General features: G+C 35.5%; 1 protein-coding gene across 2 annotated transcripts in view; it reads left to right on the plus strand.

Annotated features, from left to right (window-relative positions):
- Nucleotides 1-14,943, plus strand: part of TMPRSS15 (transmembrane serine protease 15) — a gene marked incomplete at both ends in the record, with an annotated part of 135,444 nt that overhangs the window by 64,128 nt on the left and 56,373 nt on the right. For both annotated transcript variants that reach the window (XM_080695445.1, XM_080695446.1), the window contains 3 exons: nt 4,698-4,787; nt 8,767-8,892; nt 11,026-11,166. In XM_080695445.1, the coding sequence (XP_080551571.1) occupies nt 4,698-4,787; nt 8,767-8,892; nt 11,026-11,166 (357 nt within the window). The remainder of the gene's footprint in view (nt 1-4,697; nt 4,788-8,766; nt 8,893-11,025; nt 11,167-14,943) is intronic.

Here is a 14,943-nt window from a genome sequence, read left to right on the forward strand (position 1 = left end):
CACAGTAAATGCCTTCACGTTGACACATATCTCATGGATGTGTGAAGCTTAAACATGGATTAAAAGTTACATACCTTAAAATTACCTGTTCCTGATAACTACTTTGCAAAATGCTGCATGTTATTATCACAGTATATGCAGTAAAAATCTCTATTTGCATAGTTAGAAATTTTTGATACTTAAGCTCCAGAAAAATAAAAATGAAAATTTTTATTTTTACACTGTAAATTTTAACACTGTAAATAAATATAAATTCCTACACCAAACCGGCTACTTTACTTCCATTCCCTTGGTGTGCATGGTTTATCGCATGGCACATCATGGCTGTGATATCTGGAATTATATTTCACGAGTCTTTATTCTTCTCCTAGGAAGCACATGCTGCATCGCCATTACAGCAACATCATCATTAAAATAAATGGTCATTGTCACGATATTTGGAATGGATTAAAGTGCCCTTGTCAGTTCCTCACAGTCATTCATATGCATAGAGTAATTGAAATATCTTACAAGGGGAAAGATCAGAACTATCTTACTGGTCCGCTATTTGATATAAAATTATAGCACTAATGTATTTTTATTTTTTTCATTATTATTATTATTATTTTCTTTTTTTATTTTTGGTGGTACTAGGGTTCCTGGAAGCCCTTCTACCTCCTGGATACACTCCCAGAACTATTTTTTATTTTGTTATTTTTGGAAACAGGGTCTCTTAAGCCAGCGCAGCTGGCTTCGAACCTGCGAGATCTTCCTGTCTCAGCCTCCCAAGAGTGGGGATTTCAAGCCTGTGCCACCACGCCCGGCACTAATATATTTTTAAAAGTACTTCTTAGTTATGTTAAAGGGAATGAATTTCCCAAGAATTTTGTGTTGAGAAGCATTCAGTAAACTACCTGCCTAAAATGGCTTAACAATTCCTTCTGACCATCTTTTAACTCTGGTAGTAAATTTATTAAAACCCCGCCTATTTACTTCTAGCATAATTCATAATTGCTTGGTTATGTGAAAATTCAATACATTCTCAAATTGTCAAGTGTTTAGAATATAAGCAGTAGAAAATTGTGAAATTTTTATTTATTTTAAATCAAAAAGGGGAATAATGCACACACACACACACACACACACACACACACACACGGGATCATATTATAGTCTTCATCACTTCTTAACATTATCTTTTATGCCTTTCTGGGATTAGCATGTTCAGACTTAGATGAATTTATTAAAATAACAAAAACTCACATATAATTTTATATTGTTTGAAAAGTGCTCCCATATATATTATTTGATCTTGGAAAGGAATACAGTATATAAAAGGAAGGTGTGTTGGAGCTATTGGGCTAAAATTATGCACTTAAAGCTTATTCTCTAAGACTTTGCCTGCTCATAAAAATGATAGGTATTGAAGATTTTTTAAGTTTTAAAAATCAGATATGATTAGTGAAAAGCACCTACATATTATCTGGCATACAGAATTTCAAAGCTATTTTAGATTGGGTAGTGGTTATTATTACTTAAGCTTTAACTGGGTGATCTGATGTTTGCAGATATTCAGCTCTTTTTTAATGTCATACACATTTACCTACTCAAATCAAGATCTCAACACATTTAATCTTAAATTCAACCTACAGTCTATTAGTGTCTCCCATTGGGTTGTTGAAACTCAGAATCATTTTCATCATCTGCTTCCAGAGGCATGGTTAGAGTGAGTCTCAGTTAGTGAGATTTGATAGGTATGTGATAAATACACAAGGATAGATGGGTGTCGCACGCAGTGACGACTCTTACACGATCTTCCTCAAGCAGTTTTATTACCCCAGGTTCTTGTACAGTTCCTCTTTAATGCTCTCTCAACGCCCTCTCAGGTAAAAACAACATCAGTCTTCTATCTCCTCCCTCATCACTCCACCAACCCTCCTTCTGGCACTCTACGTCTCTGCTGCAGCACACACCGGTCACAATGGTGGCTTTGTGAACATGTCCGTCCCAGCTCGGAGCCCGGAGCAGTCCGCCAAGGAACCGCTCTTCCTGTCCACCAACCCTCTTAGTTCCTTCTCCTTCCTCCCGCTAGGGCATGCGCGCTTTTAACCTTCTCCTGGGCGGGCAGGTGGTAGCACGAGGCGTTGCGTCACTAATTATCCGTAAGGCGCCTGATAGGGCTCACTGCGCAGGCTCAGGGCACCGCCAGCCTCGTGAGCCTCGTGACTTGGCTGCAAGCCCAGGCGCCATCTTGAGTCCACGCTGGCAACAAGCCTGGGTGCCACCTCGGTCCTGCCGAGTGGGCCCCAACATATCTCCCTTTTTGTTTTATTAAAATAAGGCTCGGGATCGTGCCTGTCTTAGGTTGCCGACCCTCAAGGACCATTCTTACCCGTCATTGGGAGAACAATAGCATGATTGTTTCCCTGTCTTAGGTTGAAAGGTCCCGGGGACGATCTTACCCGTCACTGACTACCGATCCAGCATACTGAGCCGTACATGGGGAGATAAGCCAGCTTCAAGGGCTGCCAGAGCTTGCACCAATATGCGCTGTTGTTGCAGTGCGCGTTGTCGAGTTCGCCTGATATATCCAACCATGAAACATCATGCTACCACCAGCAAGAATGCCCAGAACGCCATGCCACCCCAGTCTTTTAAAAAACCCAATGTTCCATGTATCAAGTCCATCCATTGTTGTACTGCAGCGACTTCTACGCGGGTAGGATTAATTGCAGCGATGGACGCTCGTAGCTCAATCATGGTGTGTTCAAATTCACGGCTCCAAGTTCCTAGAAGCGTCTTGCTTAATTGACGAAACAAATTGCCTGCATGGGAGAAATTCTGATACTGCACATACGTTATACATATAGTCCAGATAATTGAGCTTGCTGAGCCATGCCAGCAGCCACATGTGAGGATAGAGCATTCATAGTGGCTGCAATAACTGCCACAGCCACAGAGGCCACAATTACAGCAATAAGAGCAGAAATTCCAAAGTCTCCAAGGGTGCATAGAAGCATAGCAGAAAGTCAGAAAACAGGTATCAACAAAACAACCTAAACTATCATTAACCAAGGTAAAGGAAGAGGGAAAGTAGAAATAGTTCCCCAAAGATCTTAAAGAAAACAACTCATCTCTACGGTACCGAGCAGCAGTTTACAACTCTTACGTTAGGAACTAATCTTCTGACCTATCCTTTACACATTAGGCGCCTTTTCCAACTAACCTCAGGTGTCTTCCATCTATGGTGGCGGATTAGGAGAGGGAGTCGAATCAGGACCAGCCCGATTCTCTAACTTGCTTACACTAAAAAATATCCTCCTTAATGGAGCCCCCTGTTGATCGGGGTAACTTGCTTACACTAAAAAATATCCTCCTTAATGGAGCCCCCTTTGATCGGGGAAAATACAGCGCTGTCCCTCGCTTTTCCGCGAGCCTCGCTTATCCGCGAGCCTTATTTACTAAATATCCTCCTTAATGGAGCCCCCTTTGATCGGGGAAAATACAGCGCTGTCCCTCGCTTTTCCGCGAGCCTCGCTTATCCGCGAGCCTTATTTACTAAATATCCTCCTTAATGGAGCCCCCTTTGATCGGGGAAAATACAGCGCTGTCCCTCGCTTTTCCGCGAGCCTCGCTTATCCGCGAGCCTTATTTACTAAATATCCTCCTTAATGGAGCCCCCTTTGATCGGGGAAAATATCCTCCTTAATGGAGCCCCCTTTGATCGGGGAAAACACTAAAAAATATCCTCCTTAATGGAGCCTCCTCCTCCCTTTTCGGAGTCAAAGGAGTACTTACCAGCCGGCTGCCCGGGACTGCCGAGGTTCTGATCAAAGCGAAGTTCCCCGTACGGGCCACCATTTGTCGTGCGCAGTGACGACTCTTACTCGATCTTCCTCAAGCAGTTTTATTACCCCAGGTTCTTGTACAGTTCCTCTTTAATGCTCTCTCAACGCCCTCTCAGGTAAAAACAACATCAGTCTTCTATCTCCTCCCTCATCACTCCACCAACCCTCCTTCTGGCACTCTACGTCTCTGCTGCAGCACACACCGGTCACAATGGTGGCTTTGTGAACATGTCCGTCCCAGCTCGGAGCCCGGAGCAGTCCGCCAAGGAACCGCTCTTCCTGTCCACCAACCCTCTTAGTTCCTTCTCCTTCCTCCCGCTAGGGCATGCGCGCTTTTAACCTTCTCCTGGGCGGGCAGGTGGTAGCACGAGGCGTTGCGTCACTAATTATCCGTAAGGCGCCTGATAGGGCTCACTGCGCAGGCTCAGGGCACCGCCAGCCTCGTGAGCCTCGTGACTTGGCTGCAAGCCCAGGCGCCATCTTGAGTCCACGCTGGCAACAAGCCTGGGTGCCACCTCGGTCCTGCCGAGTGGGCCCCAACAGATGGGAATACAGAAGAAAGGACTGATTAGTAATATTAATGAAGGGCAGTCCAACAGGAAGAAAACAGTGTATACATGATGCTGATCAATATGTTTGAACCAAAGAAAAAGTTGTAATGAGGAGTAAAATTTTGCAGGAGCAAAATAAAAGGGTATAGACCCTCTTATTTTTTTCCTAAATTAAGTTGCAAAAATTTTCTTTTACACAAAGCTCAAGCTTATCTATAAGAACTAGTACCCTAAGAAATGTAGTTATAAATTTTCTGGCATATACTATCATCTCTCCAAAATAAAAAAGTGTTACTAATTATATTTCTTTCCTTTTCAGCGGACTGTGGAGGACCTTTTGAATTGTGGGAGCCAAATACAACATTCAGTTCTCCAAACTTTCCAAACAGCTACCCTAATCTGGCTTTCTGTGAGTCATTTATTTTCCAGACCATTGTAAAAACTGTCCGGATAAAGGTTGGGGAACTGCCTAACACCGAAAAATAGATTATAAATTTGTCAAATATTGGCATGCCTACTATGTCTGCCTAAGAGATTATTTAAATATAATAAGAGTTAAAATTGCTCACTTTTTTGATTATTTATTTCATGCCAGGCAATGTGCTAATGTTTAACTACATTATTTCACTTGATTCGCACAGTAACTATTTAAAGTAGTTTCTATTATTGTAATTACAAATTAAAATGTTGAATAATACCAATTACATGAAAAAGTCAGTCATCTTTCAGATATTTGTCTCTTAATCACTTTGCTGCTTATGCACAAATTGTCTATAGTTTGTATGTTTGCAATTTCATAGAACAAAGTCAAGTAAAACTAAAAAGCAAAGAGCCAATTATGACATTCACATCCTTTGCAAATGTACACTGTCATTAGTAAATCAGAAAGCCAAAGTAATGTGACTATACTCCCCTCATTAAAGAGAAAATAATAATAGATAAAACATCCAAATCTAAAGAAAAAACATTTGCAGAAAACTGCACAAAAGTCTACTGCTAAGTTAATGATACTACCTACAGAAAACTCATTAGAACTTCATAGTGAGTGCATTGAAAAATACAGGTTTCCCAGGCCATCCTACAAAGTTTCCACTTCAGTAGGTCTGGGCTGGGAAATAGACATGTTCTTCCATGAATATTCCTGGTGAAGTCCACAAACCAAATGGTGAATTATGCCAGTGAAAGAAATTCTCCAAAGGCACTGAAAGACATGTTAGAAAATGCCAACCTTTCTTCCTTCAGATGACCAAGATATAAGCATCACTTTCAAAGGTAAATAAGGTTACTATTACAGGGATATATATGATCCCACAAACAGATATATAAGCAGCCATTAGTCTAACTTGAAATATGTGGGAAACCAGGTTGTAGTCTCTAACTGACATTAAAGACATATTTTAAATATATTACTTAGACGAAGTAATGATCTAAAAATCAGCAAAAGCCTGATACAGTAGCACAAACCTGTGGCCCCAGTACTTGAAAGGCTGAGACCTTCATGGTTCGAAGTCAGTCTCAGAAACTTACTGGAACCCTCAGAAATTTAGTAATACCATGTTTCAAAATTTAAAAATAATTAAAAAGGGTATAGCTTGAAGGTAGAATGCCCTGGTTCAACCCCCAGTACCCAAACAAACAAATACATCATAAGAAACAGTAGAATATTGCAGGAACAATTTGGAGAAGTTTGGTTCAATTATTTACATATTCACTCAAATATGTACTAAATACTATATATTTAAGCACTGAAATAAGTTAAAAAATAAAATAAAAAGAAACACTAACATAGCCTAGGTGTTCAACTAAATTATCAGGCATTATAAAGTGTCCCTGATACTGTTAAAATAGTGATAAAGGCAGGACACTGCAGGAAAAACACTGAGAGTTCAGTAACATAAAACACAGGAGGTCTTTAATACCTCTAGAATCTTTAAGAAAAATGAAATAATTAAATAATGATAACAAGTGAATTTGAAAGTGTGTACTATGTCATGGAATTTGAATTTTATTCTGAGAACATCAGGAAAATGTCATATAGCTTATAGGAAAATATAGATAAAATAAAGCTCATCTTTGTGATGGATCTGGGTAACATCAGAAATAGATGGTAAGGGAGAAGAGCTAGAAGTATCTATCGCCTATTAGATTAGAAAATGAGAGGTAGCAGTGCCTTGAACTCCAACAGCAGCAGTGGGCATTGAGTACTGGGTAGGAAAGAAGGGATGCGTGTAGCAGTGTTGATGGCCCTCTAAGACTGATTGCATATGAAAGGAAGGGGAGAGGCCATCAAGGGAAATGCAGTTTCTGGTGTGGACCTTAGTGAGTGCATGATTGGTAGTGTCATTTATTGATAGGAAAGAGAAGAGGAGTAAGTTTGCGAAAGAGGTAATTCTGCATTCCCTTCAGAGCCTATTGGATTACGATGTACATCCATATAGAGTAAATAGATAAATTTGTCTACTTCTACATAGAAAGAGCAGAAAATGAAGGGTTAGAAGTCATTATTCTATAGATAAAGTTTTATTCCTTGTGAGTGAAAAGAGAACACGCATACAGAGCAAGGAAATGAATTACAATAAAGTCTGAGAATTAAAGTATTTCAGAAAACCAGTAAATAAAGAAATGTATATTGATGTTGGTAGTTCATTATTTCTTTCACAAAGTGAATCACCAGCACACAACATAAATAATTAATGTGGAAAATATTAAATAAATGTAGAAGTTTACATGCCCTACATATTGCTTTTGTTGATACTGCAGGTTGAACTCAGAGATATTCTACCTCCAAGCTAAATCCCCTAGCCCAATTTTATTTCTTATTTGGGAAAAGGGTCTCACTGCATACTGAGAGCCTTGCTGATACTGGGTTTGAGCCTGGGATACTCCTGTCTCCACCTCCCAAGTACTGGGATTACAAGTGTGGGCCACCATTCCTGGTTCCAATATATTGCATTCTAATCAACCAATTTCATTAATGTAATCATGGAAAATAAAGAAAATTGAATTATTATATTAATTTAATTTTATAATCATAATTTTAATGTAAAATAAAATGGATATTTGCAATATTGAGTTATTTGATTTCATATACAATAAAAATTTAATTAAGATGATTATTACAAATTTAACTGAAATTTTACTATCAATATTCTTGAACATACCAATACATTTTCTAATCAAAAAACAAAAAAGAAAGAAAATATTGTTAATAATTTCAAACTTTTTCATGTATCTATTAGACATTTGTATTTCTTTTGAGAAGTCACCATTCAGTTAAGTCATCTAATTTTTGGAAAGGGCATTTATTTAGTGTTTGACTTTTGAAGCTATATGTACACTCTAGATATTACTCATTAATCAGGTGAGTAGCTGATAAAAATTTTCTGCTGCACAGAAGCTTTTTAATTTGATACTATTTTATTTATTTTATTTTCTGAACTTTTTGAGGAATTCTCTACCAGTGTCTATCAGAAAAATGCAAATCAAACCTCACTGAGTTTCTGTGTAACTCAAGTTAGAATGAGAATCATCAAGAATACAAATAATAAATGTTGGAAAGGATGTGGAAAAATAGGAGCTCATACAGTGTTAGTAGGATTATAACTTAGTGAAACCACTATAGAAATCAGTATGAAGGGTCCTCAAAATACTAGGAATTGAACCACCATATGATCTAGTTATACCACTCCTTGGTATCATTTCAAAACAATTAAAATAAGAATATTATATTAATAAATGCATAATCATGTTTATAGCAGTGCAATTCATAAATTATAGAACCAATCTAAGTGTCCGTCATCAAATGACTAGATAAACAAAATGTGGTATATACACAAAATGGAATTTCACTCACCTATAATAAACAAAATTATATCATTTTCAGGAAAATGCAGGAAATTAGAGAATATCATTCTTAGTGAGCTCAGCCAGTCTTAAAAAGTCATGGGATATCTGTTTTCTCTCATATGTGAAAGCAAGAGAGAAAATAGGAAACAAATATAGATGAGGAGGCCAAAAGAATAAGAGAAGGAGATTTGTTTGCAGACATAAAATTAGAATTGAAGATGGAAACTTTCAAATAATGCTATGTCTATATATGAATGTATTGCTACCTACCTTATTAAAATATATGGAGATATGGGGTGGAATTCATGCCAAGTGTTTTGTGTATGTGTGTTTGTATCACTTTGAAATTCATTTGATATACAATTTCAATGTGCCAAGAAAAAGTATAGAGAATAAAAAAAAAAAAACAGCACCTTGGAAAGGTAGCTTTTGTGAAATGGAAAACAATTAAAGTTATTTTAAATTCTTAAGAAATTAAAATTTTTAACAGAAATCAAAAGATGTATTTTGTAAATGAAATGTTATCATTTGCTACTTTGAAGGTGTTTGGAATTTAAATGCACAAGAGGGAAAGAATATACACCTTCATTTTCAAGATTTTGACTTAGAGAATACTGTAGATGTTGTGGAAATCAGAGATGGTGGAGAGGATGATTCCTTGCTCTTAGGTATGTCTGCAACTTAAATACTGTAAACATTGTATAGCTTAAAACATTCATCTGGTGGGAGAGTATTTCTGAAAAGAGTCATTTTCGCAACTAGCAAAATAATATGTGTATCGATGCTAGCCATCTTGTAGGTAGGGTAACATTTTTTTGTGTGAAATTGTTTTTCAATCCATATTTTAAGGATGACAAAATAATATTCTTCTTGAATATTCTTGGAAAATCAGGATACACACACACACACACACACACACACACACACACACACACACATATTATATATGTGGTGCTGGGGTTTCTGAAAACCCTTTTACCTCCGGGTTACACTCCCAGACCTATTTTATTTTTATTTAGAAACAGGGTCTTTTAAGCCATCAAGGCTGGCTTCAAAGCTGCGCAATCCCTCTGTCTCCGCCTCCAAAGCGCAGGGATTACAAGCGTGCGCCACCACGCCTGGCACAGGATTAATATTTTTGAGTCATTAGTTTCTACCAGCTAGTATTAATTTCCTACAATGATCCTTATATATTGAAAACTAAGAGCAAAGGGGATGTATTATGAAACACTCCATCCATTATGTATACGTTGATGGTCCAGAGGTAGCTATTAATCCAGAGTTCATTAAATTTAAAGGTATCCAAAAAAATTATGTTTGTATTACAAAAAATTTAAGTGATTTTTATTTTTACATATTTTTTGTTTGTCATTGTCTCTAATATTACTTGCTTCTTCACAGTTATCTGAGAATGATTTAAAAATTAAGGAAGTTTGATTCTCCTTATTCACTTTTGAATATTATTTTAAAATAAACACAAGAGAAGTAAAAACTTTTAGTGGAAATTTTCATGCCTATATTACAAAATACATGTTGAAACATTTAAAAAGTTATCAGCCAGACATAATAGTTAATATCTTATTTTACTCCTGCAATTTTTAAAAGAAGGTGTCTCAATAATCATTTGAGTTGCATGAAACAACATATTTATAACTAAAAGGGTTTTGTCTAATTGTGCTTAGGACTCATATTCATTATTTACTGTAGAATCTGGCCGTATGTCCTTGCAATCACGATATAATCACATGAACACTACAGAAAATGAACAAAATTCTATAGAAAACTTTTTCTAATTGTGAAGCGGTAGGGTAGTAGAGAGGATTCCCGAGTCCTATAATCAATCCATTAGTTTTTTAGGATTCTTCAGAAAAATCCCACACAAAGTTCTAGAATTCCATGTTGGGAAAACATTTTGAGAACCACACAGACAAAATAATGAAAATCTTACTGAGGCTGGGACCGTAATGCAAACTGAAGAACTTCAAATTTGGCTTTTGTATGTACACATTTATAAACACATTTGGGGTATTTTTTCATATTCAGGTAGGTTGCCATATAAATTAAAAACTTCAGTGTTCTTATGACCAAGAAAAATAAAAATTCATCAGTTTATCTCATAATTTTTAAACAAATTATCGAAAAATAAATGAGAATTCAAGAAGGATCACAAAATTTAAAATAGTTTTCACATTTGTAGATTAGATTTTTTTCTGGAACTACGTCAATTTTATAGCTCCCAATTTATACAGAAAAAAATGAATATCTTTATAATTAGTTATATTATTTAGTAGAGATTGTTTATAAATCTCCAAAGCCCACAGATTAATGGGAAATAGTTTGAAAAACACCATCTAGGTATATTTTATCTGTACCTAATTCATTCTTCAGATTGAGTTTATGATTCAAATTCAAAAAATGTTAAACAAATATGGAAACAATTACTAAGTGTGACTATAGTATGTATTGTTTTTGAAAAGATCTTTAAAAGAAAGAAAGTGATAACTTCTCTGAGATAATTAGAGCTTTGAATAGTGGTTGTCTAAGCCAGATAATATTATGAGCAATTCATTATTAATTACAGAGCTACAGAATCTCAAGTATTATAATAATCATTGAAATATTGACTTTATAGAAGCAATGTCTAAAATATAAAAAGTCTGCATTTATTTGTGTGTGGCTGCTTCATGAGTGAGTTGTGCTGAAGGCAGTCTTATATCTAGAGGATGAATGTAAGATAAGGAAGAGGTATATTTCCTTCTCCTTTCAAAGTCCTTGATGTTTATCTTATTCCTCTGGGGCAGCTGTGTACACAGGATCTGGTCCCATGCAGGACGTGTTCTCTACCACAAATAGGATGACTGTGCTTTTCATCACTGATGAATCAGTGGTAGGAGGGGGCTTTAAAGCGAACTTCACTACTGGCTATCACTTGGGGATTCCAGGTAAGAAAATTGCACATTGAATCCTAACTGTTGAAGTAAAACAAGAATAAGAAACGTATGCAGGCTTTCAAGGCTTAAATCACAGTTTTGGTGATTACATTCTAAGTTGTTCATTTTTCTTAATCTTTATTTTAATTTATTGGTACATTGTAATCCCACATTATTATGAAGTACAGAATAGTAGAGGCATACATTTACACATCACATATTTAGCCCTTCCCCATTCCCTTCACCCTCCCTCTTTCTCCATTTCTGCTTATGGAGATATTTGATATATTTGTAAGTGTATATCATGTACCTTAGGGGATATTCATCTCTCTTCTCATCACCCCCAGTTAGGACTCCTTATTTGCTCATGTATGTTTTCTCCACATATTAGGAAAAGTATCTGATATTTTTTTTACTTTTTGTGACTGGCTAATCTCACATAATTTTCTCCAGTTTCATCCATTTTCCTGTAAATGATGTTATTTTGTTCTTCTTTATGGCTGAGTAAATTCCATTGTGTACATATCACATAGTTTTGTAATCTCTTTATTTGTTGATGGACTTCTTTACTGGTTCCATAGTTTGGCAGTTGTGAATTGTGCAGCTATAAAAGTAGACATGCATGTATTTAGTGTAGTAGTTTGATTTCCATTCTTTTGGGTAGATACCCAAAAATGGTATTGCTGGATCATATGGTAAGTTTGTTCCCTTTCTTTTGAGAATCCTCCATACTGTTTTCCAAAGTGGTTGTACTAATTTGCAATCCCACCAACAATGTATTAGAGTTCCCACTTCTCATCCTCAGTATTTGTTGTTCTTTGTGTTTTGAAATATTTCTATTCTAGGTGAAGTTAGGTGAAATCTCAGGGTAGTTTTTTGTTTTTTTTATTTTTTTATTTTTTTTGCACTGGACATTCTACCTGCAAGCTCCATCCCCCAGCCCTATTTTTTAATCTTTTCATGTTTGAAAAGACTCAGGGTCTCACTGAGTTGCAAAGGGCCTCACTAAGTAGCTGAAGCTGTGCACAAACTGCCATCCTCAGGTCTACACCTCTGGAATTCTAGAATTACAAAGCATACCACCAAACCCAGCCTCAGGGTAGTTTTGATTTGCATCTCTCTGATTTCTAATGATGTTGAACATTTTTCATGTATTTATTGACCATTCAAATTTCTTCTTTGTGAATTGTCAATTTAGTTCACTTGCCCATTTTTGATTGTATTGTTTCCTTATCAGTAACATTTTTGAGTTCTCTGTATATTCTAGATATATATTAGTTCTCTATCAGAGGAGTAGCTGTCAAAAACCTTCTCCTATTCTGTTGGCTCTCTATTGAGTTGAGGTTTTTGATAGTTTTTTTTCTATAAGAAGTTAATGCAATTCTATGTATTGATCTGCCTTTTAATTTCTTGTGCCTTTGGGGTCTGGTTGTGAAAGATTTTTCCTGTACCTATGTGTTGAAGTGTCAGATCTATGCCCTCTTCAGGTAGTTGCAAGGTCTCTGGTCTAATTTCCAGGTTTTTGAACCATCTTGAATTGGCTCTTGTGCAGGGTGTAAAAGTGGGATTTATTTTTATTATTCTGCATTTGGTTAACCAGTTGATTAACCCGTTTTACCAACACCATTAATTAAAAAGACTATGTTTTTTCCAATGTATTTTTTGGGTCCCTTTGTCAAAAATCAAATGGCTGTAAGTGTGTGGATTTGTTTCTTAATTTTCTCTTCTGCTCCATTGGTCTATGTCTTTGTTTTCATGCCAGTACCATGCTGTTTTTATTACTCTGGCTTTGTAGTAGAGTTTGAAGTCAGGTATTGTGATAACTTCGGCATGGTTCTTGTTGCTGAGAACTACTTTGGCTATTCCGAATCGTTTTGTTGTTCTAAATGAATTTAAGAACTGATTTTCCTATGTCTTTGAAGAATTACCTTGGTAGTTTAATAGACATTGCATTGAATCTGAAGATCACTTTTTGAAGAACGGCCATTTCATTATTTATTCTGCTTTTCTAAAAGCATGGAAGGTTTTTCTTTCTTCCAAGGTCTTCTTAAATTTCTTATTTAAATGTTTTGTCATGTTTTTTTTATAGAGGTCTTTTATCTCCTTGGTTAGGTTTTTTATTGAGTATTTTATTTCTTAGGAAGATATTGTGAGTGGAAGTGTATTCTGATTTCTTTTCCAGTGGCTTTATGGTTGTCTTACATAAAAGCTTCTGATAATATTTAAGATTGATTCTGTATATAGATACTGCTGGATTTGTTGAATTTCTATGACACGGTTGAATTGCTATGAACCTTTTGATTGAGTTTGTTGGGTCTTCTAAGTATAGTATCATGTCATATGCAAATAGAGATAGTTTTAGTTATTCTTTTTCTATTTGTACTCCTTTGATTTCCTTCTCTTGCCTTATTCCTTTGGCTAGAATCTCAAGTATTATATTAAAAATAAGTCTCAATAGTGGATATCTTTGTCTTGTTCTTGTTTTTAGGGGGAATTCCTACAGTTTTACCCTGTTTAATATGATGTTGGCTTTGAGCCTATTGTATATTGTCTTTAAGATGTTGAGGTATGTTCCTTCTATTCTGATTCTCTGAAGTGTTTTTTTTTATATAAATGGGTATTAGATTTTGTTGAATGCCTTTTCAGCATTTATTAAAATTATCATGTGATTTTTTTTCTTTAATTCTGTTTATGTAGTGAATTACATTAATTCATTTTTATATGTTGGACCAACATTGTATCTCTAGGATGAACCCTATTTGGTCATGGTGTATAAGTTTTTTGATGTGATTCTAAATTAGCATTGTTAGTATCTTGTTTAGTAATATTTCATCTAAATTCATCATTAAATAGGCCTGCAGTTTTCTTTTCTTGAGCTGTCATTATATGGAATTGGTATTAATATGATGTTGGCTTCATAGAATGTTTTTGGTAGGGTTCCATTTTTTTCTATTTCATTGAATAAAATGAGAAGTATTGGGATTAACTCTTCTATAAAGGTTTTATAAATTAACCTAGAAAACCATATACTCTTGGGCTTCTTTTTCTGATGCCATTCTCTTCACTGATGTTAAAATCTCTTTGATTACTGTTGGTCAGCTTAAATTTTCTATATTTTTATGATTCAATTTAGAAAGGTATGTGTCTAGAAATTTGTCAATTTCTTCTAGGTTTTGCATTTTGTTGAAGTATAGTTTTTCAAAATACTTTCTGGTAATTAACTAGATTTCCATGCTGTCACTAGTATTATTAACTTTATCATTGCTTATTTTAGTAATTTACATTGATTCTTTCTTTTTTGAGGTGTTAGGTTGGCTAGTATTTTATCCATCATTTTAATTTTTTTTAGAAAACCAGCTTTTGATTTTGTTGATTTTTTTATATTTTTAATTCTTATTTCATTTATTTCCGCTTTGATTTTTAATATTTTTTATCTTCTGTTGGCTTTGAGGTTAGACTATTCCTGTTTATGGAACATAAATTTGGACTATTGTTATATATTCTTGCTTGATTGTTCCTTTTACCAGGAACAAATGACCTACTTTGTCTCTTTTGATAAGTTTAGGCTTGTAGTCTAATTTATCTGATATAATGGTTGCTATCCTGCTTGTCTTCCAGTTCAATTAGCATAGATTACTTTGCTCCAGCTCTTCACCTTTAGATTGTGAGTACCTTTACTTGAGAGGTGTGTTTCAAGCAGGCAGCATATAGTTGGATTAAGATTTTTAGTCCATTTTGACACCTTATGTCTTTATTGGGGAGGTTAGGACATTTATATTCAGCATGATT

Source organism: Muscardinus avellanarius (assembly GCF_963383645.1).
Source record: "Muscardinus avellanarius genome assembly, chromosome: 5".
NCBI lineage: Eukaryota > Metazoa > Chordata > Mammalia > Rodentia > Gliridae > Muscardinus > Muscardinus avellanarius.